Here is a 26,380-nt window from a genome sequence, read left to right as displayed (position 1 = left end):
TATTTGTATTTTTTTTTAACTTCTCATTAAACTCTGAAAAAAATCTTACAGTCGAGGATTATTTTTTCACTTCCTCAGACTGGTGAATGTTAAGATACTGTAGTTTAGATTGATCCTGTTGATGGGACCCTTCCTCTAATACCATTTAGACACAGATCTTCATGATGGGGGTCTTTCAGTTACTTTGTGTAAAATTAAATGTATGTGATTGAGTCCAAGGCACAACTATATTAAACCTTGCACACTGGTGAGCTCTATGACACAGAATTCCTGGTATATTAACTGACCATTATATCTTACAACCAGCCAAGCTGTAGTTCTCAGGCAACAAACCTTCAACATATGGCAAACTATTAAAAATAGCTAAACTGCAAAGTCATGGGAATTGGTATAAAAACATGTCCATCTAGAGCCCACTCATTTTTCTGCATGTTGTGGGGATATTGATTATTTGACTTACTATGAAATAGTGCCTTATTCTTGGAGCCATAGTACAAATGCCAGGTTATAAAGTCAGATTAGAGTTGTCTGACCTTGAGGTTTATATAATGCTAAAATCTTTTAAGAAATTAATTTATTTGAAAGTAGAGAGAGAATGAGAAAGAATGGGCCTGCTAGGGCCTAGTGTCACCACTGCAAGTGTACTCTAGACACATGTGCCACTTTGTGCACCCTGGCTTTATGTGGGTACTTTGGAATTAAACCCAGACCTTCAAGCTTTGTAAGAATGTACCTTTAATGGTTGAGCCATCTCTCCAGCCCTCAAACCTTTTTTTAGAAAAGTATTTTTGAGTCAGGGTCTCTAGCCTAGGCTGAACTGGAACTCACTATGTAGTCCCAGACTGTCCTTGAACTTGTGGCGATCCTTCTACCTCTGCCTCCCAAGTGCTGGGATTAAAGGCATGCACCACCATGACCAGCCCAAAAACTTGTTTTAACAAATGACAAAGTCTTCAAAAATATTTCAGAATAGGCTGGCTATGTAGGTGTATTCCTGTCATTCCAGCACTGGACAGGCTGATGCCAGGAGACAGAGTTCCAAGCCAGCCTGGGGCTACATACCAAGATCCCATCTCAAAATGTCAAAGGAGGGCAAAACAAAGGACTAATTTGAAACAGCTGAACTCAAGGGGGTAGGGGCAGGTTTTGTCAGTCTAAGAGAAAAATACCAAGTTAAAAAAAAACTTCTGGGCTGGAGAATGGCTTAGAGGTTAAGTGCTTGCCTATGAAGCCTAAGGACCCCGTTCGAGGCTCAATTCCCCAGGACCCACATAAGCCAGATGCACAAGGTGGCGCATGCATCTGGAGTTCACTGGCAGTGGTTGGAGGCCCTGGAGAGCCCATTCTCTCTCTCTCCCTCTATCTGCCTCTTTCTCTCAAAAAAAAAAAAAAAAAAAATTAAAAAAAAAAACTTCCGTTAACATTCCCCAATTAGGCCAAAATATGGGTGATAGTTTAGGTCAGCAAAAGGAGTTTGCTGGTTTGGTCATTACTTGTTGATGTAGACATAATATAAGGAAATCTTGCAAAATGTCGCTAAAGATTGGCACATTTTAAATACTAGGCAGAAATAAATTTTTTTATTTTAATTAATTAATTAATTAATTTGAGAGCGACAGACACAGAGAGAAAGACAGATAGAGGGAGAGAGAGAGAATGGGTGTGCCAGGGCTTCCAGCCTCTGCAAACAAACTCCAGACGTGTGCGCCCCCTTGTGCATCTGGCTAACGTGGGACCTGGGGAACCGAGCCTCGAATCGGGGTCCTTAGGCTTCACAGGCAAGCGCTTAACTGCTAAGCCATCTCTCCAGCCCCAGAAATAAATTTTTGATTAGTTCTTAGATTCTTAGGAATCACCTCTCCTCCTCCCCTCAATTTATCTCTCTGCTTCCTTTCTGTGGGATGAATGTGAGTTGTGCCATGCCTTCCTCACCATGACAGACTAACCAGGAATTGCAAGCTGAAATAAATCCTTCTGGAACCGCTTTTTGTGAGGCATTTTGTCCCAGCAGTGAGAACTAACATAGCACCCATCACAAGACTTGTCTCCTGAATCTTGGGTGATGTCAAAGGTATGCCAGTATAGTCTTTTCCATTTAGACTTTAGATGATGAGGCCAACAATGGCCAAGGAATTTTATGCATTCACATGTATTTTGTTGGAGTCATGTCAGACCTTCAGTATTTTGAAGCCAGTGTCACAGTGAGTAAACACTGGTCCCCATGACCAAGAAAGAGGACTGATTTCTTTTGACAAAACTCCTAGTTCTGTGAATTGTTGTTCTTTCCCCAAGGACTGACAGTCTTGCCCCTATAGTTTACATTAGCATATTTTTAATTTAATACTGGTTTTACGGGTTAGAGACCAGCTAATCCTTCAGATTAGGGAAGGCATTGATGAAGCTCTTTTTTCATGATTGCGCTGGTATCTGTTGCAGTCAGCTTTGTGTTGCTGGCAGAAGACACCTGACCAAGAGCAGCTTGTGAGAAGAAAGGGTTTATTTTGGCTTTCAGACTCGAGGGGCAGCTCCAGGGGAAAATGATGGCATGAGCAAAGGGTGGACATTACCTGGCCAACATCAGGTAGACAACAGCAACAGGGGAGTGTGCCAAACACAAGGGGAAGCTGGCCATAACACCCATAAGCCTGTCCCCAACAATACACAGCCTCCAGGAGGATCTAATTCCAAAATTGCCACTAGCTGGGGGCCTAGCATTCATAACACACAACTTTATAGAGGATGCTTGAATCAAACCACCACAGCATCCAAGTGAGAGATTTAAAGCAACTTTTATTTCAGATGTTAATACTTAGGATTCTGGAAAGGTGCAGAGTTGAACTGTATCTACTGTGATTTATAGAGTGATGTCAGAAAGGAACATTTGAGTTGAAGAGTCATCAGATTCAAGTCCACTCTTGTCCTTTGTTACTTAAGCTTTGACCTAGAAATTTTTGGTCACTCCTTCCAAATATATTTTATGTACTGGAACCTTTGATTTATGTTGGCCATCTGTTGCAGTCAGGTTCACATTGTTGGCAGAAAACATCCAACCATGAGCAGCTTGTGGTGGTGGGGGGGAGGTTTATTTTGGCTTATAGACTATAGGCTACTCTCCGTGATGGCAGGGGAAAATGATGGCTTGAGCAGAGTAGACATCACCTCCTGGCAAGCATCAGATGGACAACAGCAACAGGAGAGTGTGTCAAGCACTGGCAAGAGGAAGCTGGTTATAACACCCATATGCCTGCTCCCAACAATACATGGCCTCAGGATACTTTAATTCCCAGATTGTCATCAGCTGGGGACCTAGCCTTTGGAACGCTTAAGTTTATGGGGGACACTTGAATCAAACCACTGACCCCCATAAAGTGATAACCGTACATGATATTAAATGCAATGCATTCATTCCAACTGTAAGAGTCCCCATAGGGGGCTGGCAAGATGGCTTAGCAGTTAAGGCACTTGCCTGCAAGGCAAAAGGACCCCAGTTCAACTCTCCATGTAAGCCAGATGCACAAGGTGGCGCATGCGTCTAGAGTTCATTTGCAGTGGCTGGAGGCCCTGGTATGCCTATTCTCTATCTCTGCCTCTCTCTCTCTCTCTCAGATAAATAAAATAGATTTAAAAAGATAAAAGTCCTCATAGGGTATTTTTTTTAATCGATCCTGATGATGTTGAAATATCCCCATAGTCTAAGATCTTTTAACTGAGTCATAATACAAAAACCCCACCATAATGGCACAGAATAACCACTGCAAAAGATGGTATTGGTCACAGCAAAAAATAGTCCAACCAATACAAGACTTAAACAGGGCAAACATCAAACTCATTAGCTCCAAGTCCAACAATTCAAGTCAGTGACAAGTCTCCATGTCCAATAATTTTAACAGCAACAAGTCTCTGGAGTTCCAATTCTGCCCCTCCAGCTAGGCTACTCTCAGTCCTGGAAAACTTCATCTGGGACTGGCCACTCTCCTTAGCAGCTATCTCGTGGTCCTGGCATCTCCACTGGGTCTCTACTGCAGCCCATGGCCCACCCTCATGGGTCTCTGAGTAGGTATCCAGCAAATCTGCTTAACATTGCCCATGGCTGTTTTCAAAAAAAAAAAAAAGTTGCAAATTCCATGACCCTCTCTTTCCTGTATTTCTTTCTTTCTTTCTTTCTTTTTCTTTTTTTTTTTTTTTTGGTTTTCTGAGGTAGGGTCTCACTGTAGCCCAGGCTGACCTGGAATTCACTATGGAGTCTCAGGGTGGCCTCGAACTCATGGCAATCCTCCCACCTCTGCCTCCTGAGTGCTGGGATTAAAGGCGTGAGCTACCACGCCCGGCGTCTTTCCTGTATTTCTTATACTCCATAATGCCAGGTGGAATGCCAGTTTGTTAATCCAAGGGGGAATAAAGCAGACTTTGAAGAACAGGACACACCTTCAAGCATTCAGTCCCCTTCAAATGACTCTGTATTCTTTGTTATTCCAATGCAGGTTTGCTGGCCCAATCTCAGTGGTGCAGTCTCTCATGCAATTGCAGCTGAATGCAGCAGTTTAGGCCCAAAGATTTCATTTTTTCTGTACCATATCCCTCTGCTCACACCAATCCATCTCTATGCAGTGCAACCCTGCACAAGTTCTCAGAACACAACCATAACAGCAAGCCTCTCACAAACTGCTTCTAGCCCAGTCCAGGCAAAGACCTTTCTCACCCTCTTAAGTCAAACCTCAAAGTCCATAGTTCTTACTGCATTCAGATCTTCAACTTTGACCAGAATATTCCATCAAGCTGTACTTACAGCACTGCAAAGTATCTCTCTTAGGCCAAGGTTTCAAATCCTTCCACATTCCTCTCAAAAACTAGCTCCACAGGGCCAAATGTCACATACTCAATGACACCACTTCTGAGTTCCAACTGTACTGTTGCAGTCAGGTTTGCACTGCTGGCAGAAGACACCCAACCAAGAGCAGTTTGTGGGAATAAAGGTTTATTTTGGCTTTGAGGAGAAGCTCCATGATGCAGGGGAAAACGATGGCATGAGCAGAGGGTGGACATCACCTCCTGGCCAATATCAGGTGAACAAGCAACAGAAGAGTATGCCAAACACTGGTGAGAGGAAGCTTAGTTATAACAACTTCCAGGAGACTAATTCCCAAATTGCCATCAGCCGGGGACCTAGCATTCAGAGCACCTAAATTTATGGGGAATACCTGAATCAAACCACCACACCAGGCTTCTAACGCTGGGCTCTTTTAAGATTTTTTTTTTTCTTTTAAAGTTTTTTTGAGGTAGGGTCTCACTGTAGCCCAGGCTAACCTGGAGTTCACTATGTAGTCTCAGGGTGGCCTTGAACTCATGGTGATTCTACCTCTGCCTCCTGAGTGTTGGGATTAAAGGTGTGCACCATCATGCCTGGCTTTTTTTTGTTTTGTTTTGTTTTTTTGAGGTAGGGTCTCACTCTAGTTCAGGCTGACCTGGAATTCACTGTGCATTCTCTGGCCTCGAACTAATGGTGATCTTCCTACCTCTCTCTGCTTCCCGAGTGCTGGGCTTAAAGGCGTGTACCACCATGCCCATTTTTTTTTTTTTTTTTTTGAGGTAGGGTCTCACTCTAGTGCAGGCTGACCTGGAATTCATTATGTAGTCTCAGGGTAGCCTTGAATGGTGGTCCTCCTACCTCTGCCTCCCTTTGCATGTGCCACCATGCCTGGCCCATTAAGATAGTTTTGAATGTAAAATTCTTATTCCACATAGTTACAGTTGGATCCCATACTCTTGGTTTCCTGATGGATGTAGTAGCTCTACAGGGACTCAAATTTCACATGTTCCTAGGAGATTAGAAGAGTCCAGCATACTGTCTTAAGTTCTTTTGATCTGCGATTTAAGACCTAATAGTCTTAGATTTGTGCATTCCAAATAATTCTTGAGGGTTCCTTCCACATGTGTGAACACCCCTCCCCACATCCTTGAGGGCTAAAAGGGGGGAGAACAATGGCTACAGTTATTCTAGTAAACTTCCAGTCAAAACCTTTAATTCTTTTAAAACACAAATAGAAATATGAAGTTGGGTTAATTTCACCTATTACACATGTCAGCTTTTCAACAAGGCCAGGCTTTGAAAAGTTTAAAAAGGCCATTTGTGTTATCAGCTCTCTATGGGGATGGGACAAGTTTGGTGTGTAATATAACTGTACTGTGGTTTGGATTGAATGTGGACATCAAGTTGGTGTGGTTTAAAAATTATGGTGACTCACATCTGACCTGTAAAGTAGAACACTTGGAAAATTACTACCTTCATTTCTTCAAAATAAAGCTTTCCATTCTTTTACCAGTAATGTTTGAGATTCAGTATTTTAATGAAGTGAAGGCAGAGAAGCCAAAGGAACTGAAGCAAATAGTTTTTAAAGTTTGGGGGGTTGGCATCTGGGGAAATGGTTCAGTGGTTAAAGGTGCCTGCTTGCAAACCTGCCAACAGGAGCTCACTTTTCCAGTACCCACATAAAGCTGAATGCATAGTGGCACTTACATCTTCAATCCCAGTGAAACCTACAGCAATGGGAGGTGGAGCTAGGATCCCAAAGCTAGTCTTCCAGCTGGACTGTCCAAAAATAAGACCTTGATTTAAGTAAGGTAGGAGAGGACAAACACCCAGAGGCTGTTCTCAGACTTCCATGTTTGCCCTCCCCCCACACCATACATATTCACACAATTTTTTTTTTAAAAGCATGTGTAGGGAACTCATCCTAGTAAAGCCAAGCTTGCTTTTACTGAAGACCTTTAGCAAGATGTCTGTAAAAATTAAAGACAGCTGTTTTATCAATGAACAGGCTTAGCATGGAAGACACTTTAAAGAGAACTTAGTCTCTAGAAAATGTGGAAAATTCAACTATTTACAGGACACTACCAGACTCTGGTACAGGCCTTGGGAATACAATGATGGACAAACAACAGGCTGTAGCACACTCTTCCGTATTTTTTTTTTTTTTGAGAAATAATTCACATTCTGAGATGTGAATCACTGTTGATAGGTCATACAATTCATTGTTTTTCACTATATTCACAGTTGTGCAACATTACTTTAGAACATTTTCATCGCTTTAAAATAGTTCATTTGTCACCTCTACTCCTCTTATCCTCCCCTCCATAAGCAGCCATTAATCTACATTCTGTGTCCCATATGTACAGTTGCGTACGAAGCTGCCCCATTTAATATTTTCACTTGCAGCATATAAGGAGGCTTTTAAATTTTGTTAAATTAACTCCCCCCCCCCACCCTCAGTTTAAAAAGTTTTCGTACAAGTAGCTTCGTTTCTTTAAGACTCTTCTCGAAGCTCAGAAAGAACAAAAACCGTTGAGACTTCATTATTACTCTTTCTTGAGGGCAGAGGTGAGGTCAAGGCTTCTATTGGTTCCTAAGCACCGTGTTATCCCTTTAGAACACCAAGGAAGCGGAGGTAACTTGCTTGGGGGGAGGGGAAAGTGACCACAGACCGCCTCCCCCCCCCCACCCCGCACTGGCCACGCCACCAGTCCCAGTGGTCAGCGGCGACGGGACCAGAGACTCACGCCAGGGCTCGGCGGGAGCGGGCGGCTCGGCAGCGGTGGGCCCTGCCCGGCCGGGTGCCGCCTAGGATGCTGCTGGCTGCCGGCTCCCAGGGCCTGAGGCCCGGTCCAGCGTCGTCGGGGCGGCGCCGCGCCCGCTGGGGGCGGGAGAGGAAGGCGGCGCCCCCGCGCCCGTCCCGCCCGCGTCCCGCTGGGGGCGGCAGCCCGCCCCGAGTCCGCCGAGGCTCTTCCGCGCCGGCAGGGGCAGCAGCGGGAGCGGCGCGGGGCGGAGCGGCGCGAACAACCAGCAGCGGCCCGGCCCGGCCCGGCGCGGCGGCGGCGGCGGCGGCGGCGGCGGCGGCTGCGACGCCAGAGCCCGTGGGCGCCGTTCGCGAGGCCGCCGCAGGCGCCTGGCCGCAGCGCGGGGAGCTCTGGGCGCCGGAGGCCGCCGCTGCTGCCGCCATGCCGCTGCTCTTCCTCGAGCGCTTCCCGTGGCCCAGTCTCCGCACCTACACGGGCCTCAGCGGCCTGGCCTTGCTGGGCACCATCGTCAGCGCCTACCGCGCCCTCAGCCAGGCCGAGGCCGGGCCCGACGAGCCCGAGCCGCTAACGGCCCCGCTGCAGCCCCACGCGCCCGCGCCCGCCGACGGACCCGGGCCCCGCGACGTGGCCCTCTACCTGCTCTCCGACAGCCTCTTCGTGTGGGTGAGCGAGCGGGCGGGCGCCATGTCACCCTCTATGGGCCCGGGCGGGTGGGGGGCGTGGCCGGGCCGGGGTCGCCGGGCCTCGGGACCTCGCGGTGGGAGCGAGAGCCGTGGGGCGCGAGGAGGCCGCCTCGGGCCGAGGGTGCGGCTCGAGGAGGAGCGGGCCCGCGGAGGAGCGGAGCGGGGGGCGGGGGAAAGGGGCCGAGATGCCCCGGAGGAAGGCGGCGGGGAGGGCGGGAAGCGGGGCCCCGCGTCGCAGGGCAGCTCCGGGGAAGCGGCGTTCGCGGCGCGGCCGGGCGCGCTGCCCCGAGCGTGCGGAGAGCCCGGGGAAGTTGCCGCCCTCCTGCCCTGGCTTGTCGGCAGCCTGTTTCCGACGAAGAGGAGAATTCAGAGGTTGAGTGTGTTGGGGCATTCCAAGTCCGAGAGACACTGGGTCACACAACTTTTTAAAAAAAAAATTTCTTGTTTAGTAATTTTCTTGTTTAGCTACCCTCTGTGGGCGATATTTAACGAAATGAATTTTTACACACACCCATGCACCCACCCACCCACCCACCCACCCATCCATCCATCCATCCATCCATCCATCCATCCATCCATGCATGGATGCATGTACTGCTTCTACGTGACGGTGTCCTCTCATGCCTGAAGGCAGCACAACTTTCCAGAAGCTAGAGGCAGCTCATCATTTTAACTCAGTTTCTCCTGTTAGCGATCCGTTTTAAATCGAGCTTGCCAGTTTGTCTGCCCGTACAAGATAAGCAACATTCACATGGCACGAATACCGGTTTTACATATTTATTAAATACCTTTTTTTAATTTATTAGATCGTTTTATGCTGGGCAGATCTGGAAGTTTTGTTTTCATCTTGGACTTGAATGCCTCTTGTAGCAGAAAAGTTGCTCCAGGATTTAATGCCTGTTTCTTGGATTTTTGATGATGTTTGGCATCTTGCTTCCTGCAAGTTCTTGTTGAGAGTAGGCTGTAAATGACTGAGGGTTTAATATTAAGTTTATAGAATGATATGCAACTCATTTGTTATAATTATTCCCACTGTGCCTCATCAGGAAGCAGTGGGATTTGTGAACTCTGTGGGCTGTAAGATTAAGTCTTCTAGTCCTTCCAGAAGCTTAATGAAAGACAGGAAGGAAGTTCGTGTTTCTCTACTCCTGTATAAAGAGGATGAACTAGTACCACAGAAGGGAGAAGAGAAGGAGCTCCTCTCACATCTCTTGTTTAATTGCAAATCTGTTTTCATTTGGGTCACCAGGTAAACAATTTAAAGTTATATGAAGAGGGCTTTTGTCAAATGTGAGGACTATAGCACTTTTTTTTTTTTTAAGTCTAAGATACAAACAAGCCTTTCAGAAGTAACAACTGTTGTGTTGGTATAACAACGACTACTGTTGTTTAATGATTTTTTTTCCTCTCTCTAAAAGTTTCTTCTTGCAAAACCATGTTCAAATTCCAAGGTTAATGCTGCTTCATAAAACATTACCTAAAGCCTGTTGACTTTTCTAGAACTATAATTTTTTAAACTTCATACAGTCTTGTCTCATGCAGGTTTTAGCGTTCTTCTCTCTGTTGAATTTTTATTTCTCAGCTGAGCTTCTTGCTGGTTTTCTCCCATTGCTCTTGGAGGTTTTGACATGCTCATTTTGGTCGCATGCTGGTTTCCCAGGCCCCCATCCTTTCACTGGGGTTGTCTTTATGTAGTGCTTTGGCAGCTGCATAGTCTCCAGACCCTCCAGTGGCCTGACAGGAAACATTGTTGGGTGACTATGTGGTAGGGCCTATCTACTGTGAGTTTTTGAGTCTTCCTAGCTATTATTTTGTATTTTAGAATCTCTAAAACTTCTTTGTATAACACAATTTAAGATAACAAGGCCGGATAGCCTCTCAAGAGGTTTTATGTTACCACCCAGTTCAAAACCTGAGGTGCTATTCATCACTGAAGAACACAATGTGAACAGCATTTTTCCCCTTACTCTCAAAATGACTCATATGGAAATAAGGTGAAATAAGAAGAGTGGAGATGGGTGTACAAACAAAATACCAGTGAGTTTGGAGGAAGGAGAAAGGAGTTCTGCCTAGAGAAGGTCAGGTGGTTGGTGGTGTGTGAACCTAGCCTTGCAAGATAGGAAGGGTCCCAAGCAGTAACAGATGTGTTAGGAGGAGAAAAAAAGCTTGTTTGTGTCACTGGTGTGGAGACAGTGTTAGCTTCTGCATCAGCTGTTCTGAAACTGGCTGTTAAGTTAGAACTCATGAATCTGCTCACTTGAAGGGGAGGCTGAGAGGGTGGGAAGAGATCCCCTGAGTAACAGGAGGTAGAGGAAGTAGTCCTGCTGGGAGAGAATGTAGGTGAGCAAGGCTTATTTCTCCAAGCTCTGTGCTCAGGCGAACTGTTCAGGTTTGCCACTTACCTGTCATGTATGGGGAGAAAAATAAGGTAGACATTCCAAACTACTTTTTGTTGTTTAGAACTAACCTGACAATGGTCACTCCTGTTGGAGGAAAGCAGGGGACAGGAAAGATCACTATTCACTGTCTTTTTTTTTTTTTTTTTTGAGGTAGGGCTTCACTCTAGCCCAGGCTGACTTGGAATTCAGTGTGTAGTCTCAAGATGGCCTAGAACTCACAGCAATCCTCCTACCTCTGCCTCCCGAGTGCTGGGATTAAAGGCAGGGGCCACCACGCCCGGCCTTATTGTGATTTTGATTGTTTGTTTGCTTTTTTTTTTTTTTTTAATGTAGTCTCAGACTGGGCCTTGACTCACAGCGATCCTCCTACCTCTGCTTCCCCAGTGCTGGGATGAAAGTCATGTACCCCCACACCCAGCAAATCAAACTTTGTTTGTTTTTGGTTTTCTGAAGTAGGGCTTCAGTCTAGCCCAGGCTGACCTGGAATTCACTATGGAGTCTCAGGGTGGCCTCGAACTCACAGCTATCCTCCTACCTCTGCCTCCCAACTGCTGGGATTAAAGGCATGCACCACCTCGCCCATCTCTGTCTTTCACTCTTGTTAAAATCCCTTTGACTTCTGAACTATGAACCTGTATCAGAAGTGACCATTGTCAGCTTCTTGTTACTGGTGCTGGTGTTAGGTGGGAAACTGAGGAGCATCTAGATGGTTCTAGGTTGTTGACCTTGTTCACATCTCCATGTTATACTACATGTATGTGATTGTATTGCTTTTCTCAATAGTGTATCATATTTAATCATATTTCTGCATTTCCTCCTCTTTTTTATATTTCAAGGTAGGGTGTCACTCTGGTTCAAGCTGATTTAGAACTCACTTTGTAGTCCCAGGCTGGCCTTGAACTCATGCTGATCCTCCTACCTCTGCGTCCGGAATGCTGGTGCAGCATCATGGTCTGCACATTCTCTTAAATTTCTCTTATTTTGAATTTTTTAATTTTGAAGTACACTTCACAGTTGCATAGAATGTATTGGGTAGATTTTAGTGGCTTCATACCGATCAATTGGATGTGTGTTTCACACTTGATTTATCTAAATTTTCCATGATGGCTGTGCTATTTTTCTGCTATTGTAAGTAGTGCCTCAGTGAACCCTTTGAACTTAAGTTTGGATTCTGCCCACAGGAAAAATTAGTTAGCTGTATAGGGCAGGAAAAATATTAAATTGGCCCTTTGACTTTTGTCCAAGCGAATAAGGTAGTGGCTCATGTGGGACTTGCTGTCTGTTCTATAGTTCTGAGAATTTTTCCCTCCCCTCCCCTCCCCTTTCCTCTTCTCCCCTCCTCTTAATGTGGTTAAATCCTAGGGAGTTCTGTGGATGTAAATCTGAACTAAAAGTGTTGGTTCTGTAAGAGTATCACATGTATCCAGAAGGATCTGATTTGGGATATGCTTTTAAACAAGAAGTGCTACAATTATGTATCTCTCAGTATTTGTAGGGTTTTTCTTCCTCCCTTTTCTCTTTACTCCCATCCCTCCCTTATTTCTCCTTACCTCCCTTCCCCTCCTACCACTCTCCTTCCTTCCCCCATTCCCTTCCTTTTTCCCCTCCCTCCCTTCTTTCCTTCCTTTCTCTCTTTTTCTTTGTCCTACTATGTAGACTAGGCTGTCCTTTCACTCACCATTTTCAGTCCTCCTGCCTCAACCTTCCCATTGATGGGGTTGCAGTCCTGGGCCACCATGCCCAGTTCATTATTTGCCGCTCTATAAGCTCTCCAGCTGAGGTCAAGAAGTTATTGTATATTTATTTAAGTGACATAATATTTGTGAAGTTAAGACTTTTTTCTATGAATACAGATAGAATAGTTAATAATTTATTAAGGTGTTCCAGTGAAACATTTCATAATCTTAAAATAATTCCGATATTTTTTGTTTTGGTTTTCATGTAGAGATCACAGAAACTCATTTTTAAATATGAAATTCCTTTCCATGTGTCCATATTTATTAATTCCCCCAGTCCTTTAAACAGGGTCTTACTGAGTTGCTCAGGTTGGCCTTGCACATGTGATCCTTCTGCCTCAGCTTCCCTCAGGCCCAGCTCTATATGTACTTTAAGTCTCTCTCTCCTTCTAAATCATGTTACTCCCCCCCCCCCCCCAGGTAAGGTTTTACTGTAGCCCAGGCTGACCTGGAATTCACTGTGTAGTCTCAGGGTGGTTTCAAACTCACGGTGATCTTCTTACCTCTGCCACCCACGTGCTGGGATTGAAGGTGTGTGCCACCATGCCCAGCGGTCATGTTACTTTTCAAATCTTCCATTTAGATTAATTGGAACTGGTTATCTCTGAGTGATGGGATTATGAGAAACTTGCTTTTTGGGAGGGTGTAAATGAAAGAAACTTGTTTTTCTTCTTTTAAAAAATGTTTTATTTATTTGCAAGGAGCAACAGAGGGGGGGAGGGGAGGGAGAGAGAGAGAGAGAGAGAGAGAGAGAGGGAGGGAGGGAGGAAGGAAGGAAGGAAGGAAGGAAGGAAGGAAGGAAGGAAGGAAGGAAGGAAGAAAGAAAGAAAGGAAGGAAGGAAGAAAGAAAGAGAATGAGAATGAATGGGCATGCCAGGGCTTTGTGCACCTGGTTTCATGTGGGTATTGGGGAATCAAATCCAGGTCATTAGGTTTTGCAGCCAAGCGCCTTAATCACTGAGCTATGTCTCCAGTCACCAAAGAAACTTTCTATGCCTGTTTTTTAACTTAGAGACTTTTGGGGCTAGGGCTTGCTGTACAGACATGGGGACCTGAGTTTGGATGTCCATCACATATGTTTACATTAAAAAAAGAAAAGAGAAAGGTCTAGGCATGTCTGTAACCTCAGTGCTCGGTGGGTGGAGACAGGAGGCTCATTGAGGCTCACTGCTCAGCCAGTCTGACAAAAATGGAGACTCCAGGGTCAGGAAGACTTTCCCAAGGAAGTAAGGCAGAAGAGCAATAGAGTCTTCTGGCCCCCACATGCGTACATCTGTATATATACCTGCACATACAATGTACCACACGCTACACACATACTAAAAAAAAAAATTTTTTTAAAGACAGCTTACCTGAGAATAGTAATACTTTATTTTTTGTTTTATGACTCAGGATATGTAAGTTCACTGTTTTGAATAGAGAAATGGTTGACTATAATCTTGATTTGTTTTGGAAATCCTAAAAGCTCTCAGTTCAGTGTCCACATCTTTATCTTCCTATGTTCCTCCTGCTTTGACCAAGAACTACATGTGTGGCATTTGCTTTTCAAACTCATGTCTATATGCAAATCAGGAACAATCCTTTTTGAAAATTGTGTTGTAACTAAGTTGAGGTGTTTAGTTGATTTAAAGTACTGTGTTTGTCTGGGTGATGTGGCATGAGGGTTATGGTTTTGTGTTAGGAAAGTTGACTAGCAAAGTACAATAAAGATACATCTTTTTTTTTTAATTTTTATTTTTTTGGTGTTTCGAGGTAGGGTTTCACTGTAGTTCAGGCTGACCTGGAATTTACTATGTAATTTCAGGGTGGTCTTGAACTCACAGAAATCCTACCTCTGCCTCCCAAGTGCTGGGATTAAAGGCGTGCACCACCATGCCTAGCAAGATACATCTTTTATAATAACTATTTTAGCATCTTAGAGATGAGCGTTCTCAGGCTGGAGAGATGGCTTAGCAGTTAAGCGCGTGTCTGTGAAGCCTAAGGACCCCTGTCTGAGGCTGGATTTCCCAGGACCCATGTTAGCCAGATGCACAAGGGGGCACATACATCTGGAGTTCCTTTGCAGTGGCTGGAGGCCCTGGCACGCCCATTCTCTCTCTCTTCCTCCCTCTCTGTCTCCCTCTTTCTCGCTCTTACTCTCAAATAAATAAATAAAGATAAAACAAAACAAAAATACTTAAAAAAATGAGCGTTCTCAATTCTCTGGATGAATGTCAACACAATAGGACACAAACAAGGGGTGCAGTGTTTTTACTAGACTAATTTGCCCTTTTTTCCCCTGATCAGTGAACAGATTTAAATACCAAAGCAGTCTCTTTTCAGTTCTCTAAAAACATATTTCATGGGGCTGGAGAGAGGGTTCAGCAGTTCAGGTGTCTGCCTCCAAAGCCTAATGACCTGGGTTCAGTTCCCCAGTACCCACATAAAGCCAGATGCACAAAGTGGTGCATGCATCTGGAGTTGGTTGGTAGCTGCTGGAGGCCCTGTCATGCCCATTTATTCTCTTTCTCTCTGCTTTCAGATAAATGAAAACATTTTTACAAAATATATTACATTTGGGATGGAGAGATAGCTTAGCGGTTAAGGCATTTTCTGCAAAGCCAAAGGACCTTGTTTCCATTCCCCAGGACCCACATAAGCCAGATGCACCAGGTGGCGCATGCATCTGGAGTCCGTTTGCAGTGGCTGGAGGCTCTGCCATGTCCATTCTCTCTCTCTGCCTCTTTTCCTCTCTCACTCTCTCAAATAAATGAGTCAGTAAAAATTAAAAGTATATTACATTCTTCCTGGTCCCATCAGGCAACAGAATAGAATGAAGGGAAGGCAGAACTTAGGAGGGTTGCTGTGAATTTGAGGCCAGCCTCAGATTCCAGAGTGAGGTAGGTCAGTGTGGGCTAGAGTAAGACTTTACCTCCAAAAGAAACAAAACATAAAAGTAGAGAGAGGGATGAATGTGGCGGCACACACCTGTAATTGGAATGTGGAGACAGGAGGATTTTCAGGAGTTCAAGGCCACCTGTGATACAAGAAATCTTGTCTCAAAACACTAAACCAAACCAAAACAGAGCAAAAAGAGAGAGAGAGAGAGAGAGAGAGAAGAAGGAGGAGGAGGAGGAGGAGGAGGAGGAGGAGGAGGAAGAGGAAGAGGGGGGGGAGGGGGAGGAAGGATGTCTTGAAGGGAGTGGCCATCTACCTATAATCTGACTGGATCATAGGCTGAAGCAACCTTTGTATTGTTGCTGTCCCTTGTCACTAGCTTTCAAGAAAAACAGCATTCTTGCTTTTCTCAAGATGGTCTCGGCTTTTTGGGGTCGTTTTGTTTGCAAAATCATTTCACCATCAGTTATTGTTTTGTTTTTTGTTTTTTGGTTTTTCGAGGTAGGGTCTCACTCTGGTCCAGGCTGACCTGGAATTAACTCTGTAGTCTCAGGGTGGCCTTGAACTCATGGCGATCCTCCTACCTCTGCCTCCCGAGTGCTAGGATTAAAGGCATGCGCCACCACGCCCGGCTTCACCATCAGTTATTTGATATTCACTAATATTTTGGTCAGAGATAGCCCATTCTTCCATTTTGTAAACATCAGGATTTATTGTTTAGGTATAAAAACAATAATTTCATTTTTTTTTTTTTATTTATTTGAGAGTGAGAAGGGGGAGGCAGAAGCAGATAGAGAATAGGTGTACCAAGGACTCTAGCCACTGCAAATAAACTCCAGATGCATGTGCCATCTTTTGCATTTGGCTTTATGTGGGTAGTGGGGAATCAAACCCGGGTTCTTTTTTTGTTTTGTTTTTTCAAGGTTTCATTCCAGCTCAGGCTGACCTGTAGTCTCAGGCTGGCCTGGTGCTTCTCCCTGCCACTTCTCATTCCTGCTCTTGCTGTCTCTGCAAATGATGCTTAGCTCATACTGGTAGTGGAACCTGAAAGGCTCTGTCATTGGAAATGGTGGCTAAAGTCCTCCTGTGAAATTTCAGGCTGCTTTCTTCTCTCTTCTTTTCCTCCCCTCCCCTGAGGTGTAGTGTCTCACTCAAGCCAGGCTGACCTGGAATTCACTATGTAGTCTCAGGGTGGTCTTGAACTCATAGTAGTCCTCCTACCTCTGACTCGTGAGTGCTGGGATTAAAGGCGTGCGCCACCATGCTTGGCTAGGCTGCATTTGTTTTTTACCAGGAGGAGCTAAACTTCCTTTCTTTGATTCCCATGCAGGTTTTAGTAAATACTGCTTGCTGTGTTTTGATGTTGGTGGCTAAGCTTATCCAGTGCATTGTGTTTGGCCCTCTTCGAGTGAGTGAGAGACAGGTAAGTGCAGACATGATAGATTTATATTTGGTATAATTTCAATCATACAGACAATTTCTTGACTATTAAAAGAACTCCTATATGTATAGTGCTTTCTCCTGGCTTGCTTTCAGACTCATTTTTAATTTGTATATACATTTTTTTTCCTAGTCCATTTGAGAGTAAGTAGTGTACATTCTATCCCTTTATACCCCCAAATACTTAAGGATGTCTTTCCTAAGAGCAAGGGACATTGTCAGCACAGTGATTGAAATTAGGAAATTTACCATTAATAAAATCTAGTTTCTACTTATTATAGCTAAATTGCTCAATATTATCCTTTTTTTCTTCTTGGTTTTTCAAGGTAGGGTCTCACTTTTGCTCAGGTTGACCTGAGATTCATTATATAGTCTCAGGGTGGCCTTGAACTCACGGCAATCCTCCTACCTGTGCATCCTAAGTGCTGGGATTAAAGGCATGAGCCACCATGCCCAGCTTAATATTATCCTTTTTAAAAATTTTATTTACCTGCCAGCAGATAGAGAGTTCTGGGCCGTTAGAATGGGCATACCAGGTCCTTTTGCCACTACAAATGAACTCTAGATGCATGTACCATTTAGGATACCTGTCTTACATGGGTACTGGGGAATCGAACCCCAGGCTGTCAGACTTTGCAAGCAAGCACCTTGAATTGCTGAGTCATGTCTCCAACCCAATATTATCCTTTATAGCTACTTACCCCATGACTTTGTGTTTTGCTTTTTGGGACAGGGCCTCACAGTGAAGGCTTGCTAGCCTGGGAATTACTATGTAGACCAAGCTGGCCTTCAATTTGCAGCAGTCCTCTTTGTTGCCTCTGCCTCTCAGGTACTGGGATTGTAGGTATATACCACTATGCTTGGCTCCTGTGACTTGTTTGAATATAACTTTTTCAAATATTTTATTTTTATTATCTGAAAGAGGCAGAGAGAGAAGGAAGGAGGTATGGAGGGGGGAAAAGAGAGAGAGAGAGAGAGAAAATATGAATATGAGAATGAGAATGGATGAGCCTGTCAGAGCCTCTAGCCATTGTAAATGAACTCCAGATGCATGTGTCACCTTGTACATCTGGCTTACATTGGGTCCTGGGAAATTGAACTTATGTCTTTTGGCTTTGCAGGCAAGTGCTTTAACCACTAAGCCATCTCTCTATCCCTGAATGTAATTTTTTTTTTTTTTTTTTGGTTTTTCGAGATAGGGTCTCACTGTAGCCCAGGCTGACCTGGAATTCACTATGGAGTCTCAGGGTGACCTTGAACTCATGGCAGTCCTCCTACCTCTGCCTCCCGAGTGCTGGGATTAAAGGTGTGCACCATCATGCCCGGCCTCTGAATGTAATTTTTAAACAAGCACTAATTTTCTACTATTAGTGTGAATCATCATGAATATCATGATTTAGAATGTTCTACAAGCAGAAAATCAAGTGACTTGCCTTTGGTTCAGGTTGAGATTGTCAGACATTTGAACTTCTGACTCTTCTGAAAATGTATATACGGGGAGGAATACTTTCAATATCACAAGCATGGGTAGAATATTTAAGTTTTTGTAATTAAATTTTTTTTTTTTAATTTGAGAAAGAGAGAGAGAGAATGGGTGTGCCAGGGTCTCCAGCCACTGCAAATGAACTCCAGAGCATGTGGCCCCTTGTCCATCTGGCGTACATGGGTCCTGGGGAATCCAACCAGGGTCCTTTGGCTTTGCAAGCGAATGCCTTAACCACTAAGCCATCTTCTCCAGCCTGGGAAGAGTATTTTAAAAGAATTTAGAACTGGCCTTTAAAATAAGGACACAAATATCTATTATTTCTCTTATCCCAGGGATAAGACAGGAACTTAAGACATGAGAAGTATAGCAATGTCTTTCCTACATTTTCAAAGTCCAGGATTCTTCTGGTCTCCTTCCTTGCCCTTTCCAACTTAATCAACCAAGGTCCATTCTACAGCTCAGATGTGGGTACTTGTGGCTGATCTTTGAGTGTTCTTGTCATCAGGATGATTGTGTTTTTCCAGAGAGATAGTTCATTTGTGAATTTTCAGCACTTTCTTTGAATATCATCTCCAGAGCTTTCTCTCATGGGCTTAGCCGGACAGATGGGTTTTTGTGTAGATACAAATACTCTTGGCTTATTCTCCCAAGTATTGGCATTAAAGGTATCAGCCACCATGCCTGGCTAAAATTTTCTTTAAAATTTCTTTTAAGTTCTAATTTGTGAGCCAGAAATTGATCAGGCTAGTGGCAGGTCATCTAGGCCTTATGTGCTTTGTTTTCCTAAACTTATTTTATATCAGGTTAAAATTTCCAGAAAACATGACCTTCAAGTACTTAAGGTTTTTGCTGTCTAGATGTGATCCTAATGGGCACATTCATTATCTGGCTCTGCCCTCTGTTTCCCTACAGAAAACATTTTTTCCCCCCTAGGCAAGGTCTCGCTTTCTAGCCTAGGCTGACCTGGAATTCATTCTGTAATCTCAAGGTGGCCTTGAACTCACAGTGATCCACCTACCTCTGCCTCCTGAGTGCTGGGATTAAAGGCGTGTACCACTGTGCCCAGTTTAGAAACCATCTCTTTAAAATTTTTTTTTTTTTTTTTCCTTTTTTGGTTTTTCTAGGTAGGGTCTCAATGTAGCTCAGGCTGACCTGGAATTCTCTATGTAGTCTCAGGGTGGCCTTGAACTCACGGTGATCCTCCTACCTCTGCCTCCCGAGGGCTGGGATTAAAGGCGTGCGCCACCATGCCTGCCCTTAAAAAAAGTTTTTAAGGGGCTGGAGAGATGGCTTAGCGGTTAAGCACTTGTGAAGCCTAAGGACCCTGGTTTGAGGCTTGATTTCCCAGTACCCATGTAAGCCAGAGGCACAAGGTTCCTTTGCAGTAGCTGGAGGCCCTGATGTGCCCATTCTCTCTCTCTCTCTCTGCCTCTTTTTCTCTGTCACTTTCAAATAAATAAAAATAAACAAAAAAAGTTTTTAGAGCTGGGCGTGGTGCTACATGCCTTTAATCCCAGCACTCAGGAGGCAGAGGTAAAAGGATTGCTAAGAGTTCGAGGCCACCCTGAGAGTACATAGTGAATTCCAGGTCAGCCTGAGCTAGAGTGAGACCCTACCTTGAAAAACAAAAACAAAAAAGTTTTAAAATGTTTATTAGAAAGAGAGAGAGAGAGAAAATGGGCAAGTGCCTTAACTGCTAAGCCATCTCACCAGCCCAGAACACAACTTTTATGCTGTTCTATGTTGGCTTACTTTATGATTAATGTCACCCAGTAGCATTTATTACGATCTGTGTTGTGTTGGAACTCAGGAGGATTCACACAGGTTTGCTTTGTGGCTGCTTAAAAATTTAAGAAGTAGCTGGGTGTGGTGAAGGACTCCTAATACCAGGAGGCAGAGGTGGGAGGATCTTCATGAGTTTGAGGCCAACCTGAGACTACATAGTAAATTGCATGTTAACCTAGACTAAAGCAAGACCTTCCTCCAAAAAAAGACACCAAAATAAATAAATAAATAAAACAAAATATAATAATGTAAGAAGTAATGCTAGTCAAAGACATTAAATACCTAACCTTAGAGCAGTGAAGTTTTTTAAAAAAATTTTAAAGCATTTAATATATGTTATGTGTTTTTAAAGCACTTTACATATGTTAACTTATTTAATCCCCCAACAGTTCTGTGAGACAGGTAAGACTTATTCTATAGATGGGAAGCCAAGAGTGTTAAGTGAGTTTCCTAAAATCTCACAATAGCTAGGTAGTAAAGCAAGATTCATAACCAGGGTAGAATATGTCCCAAGTTCATCTTTATTTCCCCTGTCTCAGGTCTGGAAACAGGCATTCACCAAGAATTAAGCACAAAGCCTTCTCTCCAGCCCCCTTCCGTCTGCTTTTAAGAGCAAATGGTAATTAGAGCGAGAAGGGGTACTGAGAAAGAAGAGGAGGAGAAAATGGGACATGGAGGGAGGACATACTTTGCTAGAACACATAATGGCAGCCCTGCTTCATTACAAAAAGATTAAATCATTCTATTCTATTGCCTAATGGGGCCAGGAAGAATATGTTTTAAAATATTTTTATATTTTTACCTGTAAGCAGAAAGAGAGAGAGGGAGAGAATGGGTGTGCCAGGGCCTCCAGCAGCTGCAGGTGAACTGCAGATGGGTATGCGTGCACCATTCTGTTGGGGAATGGTGTCCAGAGGTTGGGACCCTCGGTGGCTATGCATAGGCTTTAAGGCAGTTGTAGCATCTCTGTTGATGTGGGGCAGGGTGGGTGAGATCTTGTCTTTTTGGTGGCTAGAGTTAGGAGCTACTATCTGATTTTTATTCCTAATTAATTTGTTAATTTTATTCTCTGGACACAAAGAGTACAGTCATAAACTCTCAAAATAATTCTTTCTTTTGAGACACCATCTTGCTCAGTAGTCCAGGCTTCTGTCCTTAAATTTAAGATTCTCCTGCCTATGCCTCCCAAATCTTAGTGCTACCATTATAGGTAGTATACAACCTGCCCCCTCCTTTCGGTCTATGTTTAACTTATAAAATGTTTATAGGTCTTAAAATTATGTAGAATAGTATCCTTAGAAGTCATGCTTCCATCCTTAACCTCATCACTCAGTTCCCTTCCACCTCCATAGGTATTTGGACAAGTATATATTCCAATGTCTGATAGGGCTAGACTTCATCTGTTGTTCTCCTCCCCCCTTGGCAACATAGTCAAGCTTTTGAAAAGTACAAGTCTTCAGAAAGGAACACAGTGAAGCAGATGCATTCCCACTGCCATGGAGCCGTTTACACAACTTGTTTGGAAATCCAGTGACTGTTACTGTAAAAACATTTGCAATCTTTGATTCAGTAATACAAAGAGGTAGGAACTCATCCAAAGATATAGACGAAGATATTCATTATAGTGTTCCTGGAATAGGGGACATATAAAAACAATTTGTGTCCACCTATGGCCATTAAAGTGGTTTATTGGTAAGCTTTTAGGGGATATTCACTGACATTGGTGTGGTTCTCACAGTGATAGGTAATTAAAAGCAGTGAGCAAAAATTAACATATTTGTACATTAGAAGAAGAAGATAGAATGTTAAGGTGCCTTTTTAAAAATAATTGGTTTTGTTAGGTTTTTGTTTTTTGAGGTAGGGTTTCATGTAGCCCATATTTGCCTCCCACATGCCAGAAATAAGGTATGTACCATCACACCCAGCTTTTAGGCATTGTTTTAAAATTTTTCTTGTTGTCTTTTTTTTGTTAATGAAAAAAATTTAAATATTTGGGTTTTAAGAAAATTGTATGTTGTGGTATGTATGTGTGTGTGGGTATACCTGTGCCAGAGTATGTGTGTAGTCAGAGGATACCCCAAGGCTTCTGTGCTTTCTTTCACCTTCTCTGAGACAGACCGCTGCAAAAGAAGCCCACCAGCTTTGGACTGTCCTGGATCTACCTCCCACTGCTCTCAGCATGTTGAGGTCACAGATACATGTGCCATATTGCATCTGGCTTTATGAGAAGGATCACACTGGAGTTGGTGGGCTTTGGAAGCCAAAGCTTGCTGAGCTACCTTCCCAGCCTTCTGAAAAGTTTTTATTTATTATTTAAAATTATTAACATTTTTTTATTTATTTGAGAGAGAATAAGAGGTAGACAGATACACAGAGAGAATATGGGTGTGCCAGGGCCTCTAGTTGCTGCAAATAAACCCCATACTCATGTGCCATCTTGTGCATCTGGCTTATGTGGGTACTAGGGAATTTCAAATTTTTTTTTTTCAAAGTGAGATATTTTCTCTTTAAGAATTCAGCTGGGAGGTCTGGAGAGATGGCTTAGTGCTTAAGGCACTTGCCTGCAAAGCCTAAGGAGCTATGTTTGGCTCTCCAGGTCCTACATAAGCCAGGTGCATCAAGGTGATGCAAGCACATAAGGTCACACATGCACACAAAATGGCACACACGTCTGGAGTTTGATTGCAGTGGCTGGAAGCCCTGGCACAGTAATTCTCTCTCTCTCTCTCATAAAAAATACAACGAAAATTACATATATAAAAAATGAATTCAGCCAGGTGGGGTACATACCTTTAATCTCAGAATTTTGGAGGCTAAGGTAAGAGGATTGCTGTGAGTTGGTCAGCCTGAGACTACATAGTGAATTCCAGGTCAGCCTGGGCTAGATTGAGACCCTACCTCAAAAACAAAAACAAACAAAAAAGAATTCAGAGGGGAGAAGATTTAAAATGGTACTGATAATTCTTAGAAAATAGAAAATGTAAGGGCTGATTTCACTCACTACCATTTTTAGTGGCTGAATCTCATAACTGATCCAGGCTTGCAATCTAAAGTTAACATATGGCTTTGTGGACATCTCACTGGTGTTCTTCAGTCCATTTTTGATTTGTCTGCTGCTTTCCTCTGGACAAATGTTCAAAGCTAAACCAGAGTCTTCCTTGCATAGAAGCGTGCCGCTGTTATGCTGACTTCTCTTAACTGGGCTAGATGTGATTGTACTTATCTTTATATTGTTTTCTTTTTAGCATCTCAAAGACAAATTTTGGAATTTTATTTTCTACAAGTTCATTTTCATTTTTGGTGTGCTGAATGTCCAGACCGTGGAAGAGGTGGTGATGTGGTGCCTTTGGTTTGCTGGGCTTGTTTTCCTGCATTTGATGGTTCAGCTATGCAAGGACCGATTTGAATATGTGAGTTTTTAAGTCAAACTTTTTGCTTACTCAGTCAAACATATGCCAAGTTTGTTAGTAAGGTGAAGGAGCTATAGTGAGCATGTTTGGGATAGCTTTTGGAGGGCAGACCTAGGGGTCAGCTTCCCATTGTCTATTCCTTGACCATCTGGAGCAGCCAAGGAATGCTGTGGTGCCCTGAGAGGCTCCTTTCCAGCCCTATGTTGTGTTAGTAGGGTCAGGTCACCTACACCAACTGTTTTGGTTAAAAGGGCAGAGAATTTTGAGCTATACACTGAATAAAAACTGGCCTCTTCCTGTTATTTTCTGTTCTAGTCACCTTCCATTTTTCCCTTCTCTGCTGTGATTAGTGGACCCTTTCCTTATCACTAGTTTGCCCTGTCCTCCTTGGACCAGGACTGAATTAACTCACCCAGCTTCCCTAGTTGTGGGAGATGTGAGTCTTTCCTGTCTGGAACGCCTCTCACTTCAGGTCAGAGCTGTGCAGGCCTCTTGCACCAGTCTTGTGGGCCAAGGTTAACACACATGTCAGTTATGCTTCTCAGTTGAACCCACTTCAGGGCCTTGTGCCCCTGTCTTTCCTCAGTATTTGGGAGCAGGTGGCCCTTACACTTCCCTGTGAGTTAATCTTACTCTTGAAACCTTTCTTTCCAAACTCAACCCTCATTTCCTGTCACAAATGAGCTCTAATCTTCCCACCTGGTCTGTCACCTATACCTAGTCCTTCAAGAGTTGAGCTCCAGGCTTCCTTTGCAAGCATCTGCCAACCCTTGCACAATATCAACATAACATTTTAAGTGGTAAATCTGTACCTAATTGAGTTTCAGTTGTCTTAACCCTGATTTACCAGCATTAAAATGAATTTTGGGCACAAGGGTTAGAATATGACTGAGAAGGAAACATAGCTGAACATGACACTGTTCTGAGTCCTGTTAAATGATGAAAGAGGTACTGGAAAGCAGCAGTTATAATTCCAGTGGCAGGATGCTGGAGAATATGAGATGAAAATATAGTGCATATTGCATCTGGTAAATTAAATGATAAAGATCTATAAATCTTAGCAGCTCAGATTTGCAGTTAGGTTTTTGGAGAATTTTGGCTGTATGTTTTTCTGTACTTAGTGTAAATATGTTCTTTTTAATCCTGAGGTCTCAGAGCAGTTTACTACTGCCACTACAGAGGAATGAACTGCCTTTCTGTTTTGTCCCTTTCAGCTTTCCTTTTCTCCCACCACACCAATGAGCAGCCATGGGCGAGTCCTGTCTCTGCTGATTGCTATGCTGCTGTCCTGCTGTGGCTTGGCGGTCGTTTGCTGTGTCACAGGCTACACCCATGGCATGCACACCTTGGCTTTCATGGCTGCAGAGGTAAGGTCCTGAACAGGCTGGCTCTGATTAGACTCCGGTACATTTCCAGGGAAGCCAGAAGATTATTGATGGACTTTTAAGTTATGGAGAGATACTTGGTCTTTCATTTCAACAGGCGTTTATTGTGTTCGTTTTTGTTTTTATTGGGTACTGGTGTTGAATGCTTTTGTGTGAGGTATTTCCTGTAATCCTTGCTGTAAACTACTAAGAATTTTTTTTTCCCTAATTATCTAGCACTATGCATGCTGTATGCCAGGGATTATTCTATTAGGAACTTTTTATTTGTTTTTGCAGTGGCAGGATTTAAAACAAGGGCCTTGCACATTTTAAGCAAATGCCCTATCACTGAGTTACATCTCCAGCAGGACTTGTTCTAAATACTTTATACATATTGACTCATTTTATTATTCCTGCTAATGATGGGGACCATGAGGCATAGAGGCTGAAGTGAATTGCTTGAGGCTCCTGAGAGACAGGTGGCTCTGTCCATACTCTCTGACTCCAAAGCAGGAAGAGTATTCTCCTTCACGCATCATCAATAATGATTAGTGCTAAATATTAATGAAGTAGGTTTTTTTTAATTAAAATTTTTTTTGCTTATTTTATTTATTTATTTGAGAGCGACATAGAGAGAAGGAGGCAGAGAAAGAGAGAGATTGGGCGCGCCAGGGCCTCCAGCCACTGCAAATGAACTCCAGACACATGCCCCCTTGTGCATCTGGTTAATGTGGGTCCTGGGGAATCGGGCCTCGAATTGGGGTCCTTAGGTTTCACAGGCAAGCGCTTGACTGCTAAGCCATCTCTCCAGCCCTGAAGTAGGTTTAAAGATAGGGATATAAATTAAAATTTTACATAATAAAATGTGTAAACTATATTCATTATTTTAAAAGAAAACTCCCTTTTTTGTGTTGTTGGGTGTTGATCCTACTTTTTTTTTTTTTTTTTTTTGGTTTTCTGTGGTAGGGTCTCAGTCTAGCTCAGGCTGTCCTGAAGTTCACTATGTACTCTCAGGGTGGCCTCGAATTCATGGCAATCTTCCTACCTCTGCCTCCTGAGTGCTGGGATTAAAGGTGTGTGCCATCATGCCCGGCTTTTTTTTTTTTTTGAAATAGGTCTCACTGTAGCACAGGCTGACCTAGAATTCACTCTGTATTCTCAGGGTGGCCTCAAACTCATGGCAATCCTCCTATCTCTGCCTCCCAAGTGCTGGGATTAAAGGCATGCACGTCCATCCTGGCTCAACCCTAGAGTTTTCTACTATGCTAGGCAGGTGAATTCTTCCATACCTCCATATTTCAAAATTAAAATAAAACTTACTTTTTTAAGAAAAAAATTTCATTATTTATTTATCTGAGAGAGAATGGGCACATCACAGCCTCCAGCTGCTGTAAATGAACTCCAAATGTGTGTGCTACCTTGTGCATCTGGCCTACATGGGCCATGGGGAATTGAAACTGGATTCTTTGGCTTTGTAGGCAAGTGCCTTAACTTGCTGAGCCATCTCTCCTGCCCAAATTTAGTTTTCTTTTTTTTAATTATTTATTTGACAGAGGGAAAGAGAGGAGAGAGAGAGAATGGGCACTCCAGGGCTTCCAGCCAATGCAAATGAACTCCAGATGCATATG

General features: G+C 43.6%; 1 protein-coding gene across 1 annotated transcript in view; it reads left to right on the top strand.

Annotated features, from left to right (window-relative positions):
- The first annotated feature begins 7,965 nt into the window (after positions 1-7,965).
- The window catches only part of Amfr (autocrine motility factor receptor), a 53,671-nt gene continuing 35,256 nt past the window's right edge, over positions 7,966-26,380 (top strand). Inside the window, exons 1-4 of the mRNA XM_045139558.1 lie at positions 7,966-8,235; positions 16,598-16,690; positions 23,224-23,388; positions 24,603-24,755. Of these exons, the coding sequence (XP_044995493.1) occupies positions 7,993-8,235; positions 16,598-16,690; positions 23,224-23,388; positions 24,603-24,755 (654 nt within the window). The 5' untranslated portion in view covers positions 7,966-7,992. The remainder of the gene's footprint in view (positions 8,236-16,597; positions 16,691-23,223; positions 23,389-24,602; positions 24,756-26,380) is intronic.

The sequence above is a fragment of the Jaculus jaculus genome, chromosome 1 (assembly GCF_020740685.1).
Source record: "Jaculus jaculus isolate mJacJac1 chromosome 1, mJacJac1.mat.Y.cur, whole genome shotgun sequence".
Lineage (NCBI taxonomy): Eukaryota > Metazoa > Chordata > Mammalia > Rodentia > Dipodidae > Jaculus > Jaculus jaculus.
This window is presented reverse-complemented; position numbering and strand designations above follow the sequence as displayed.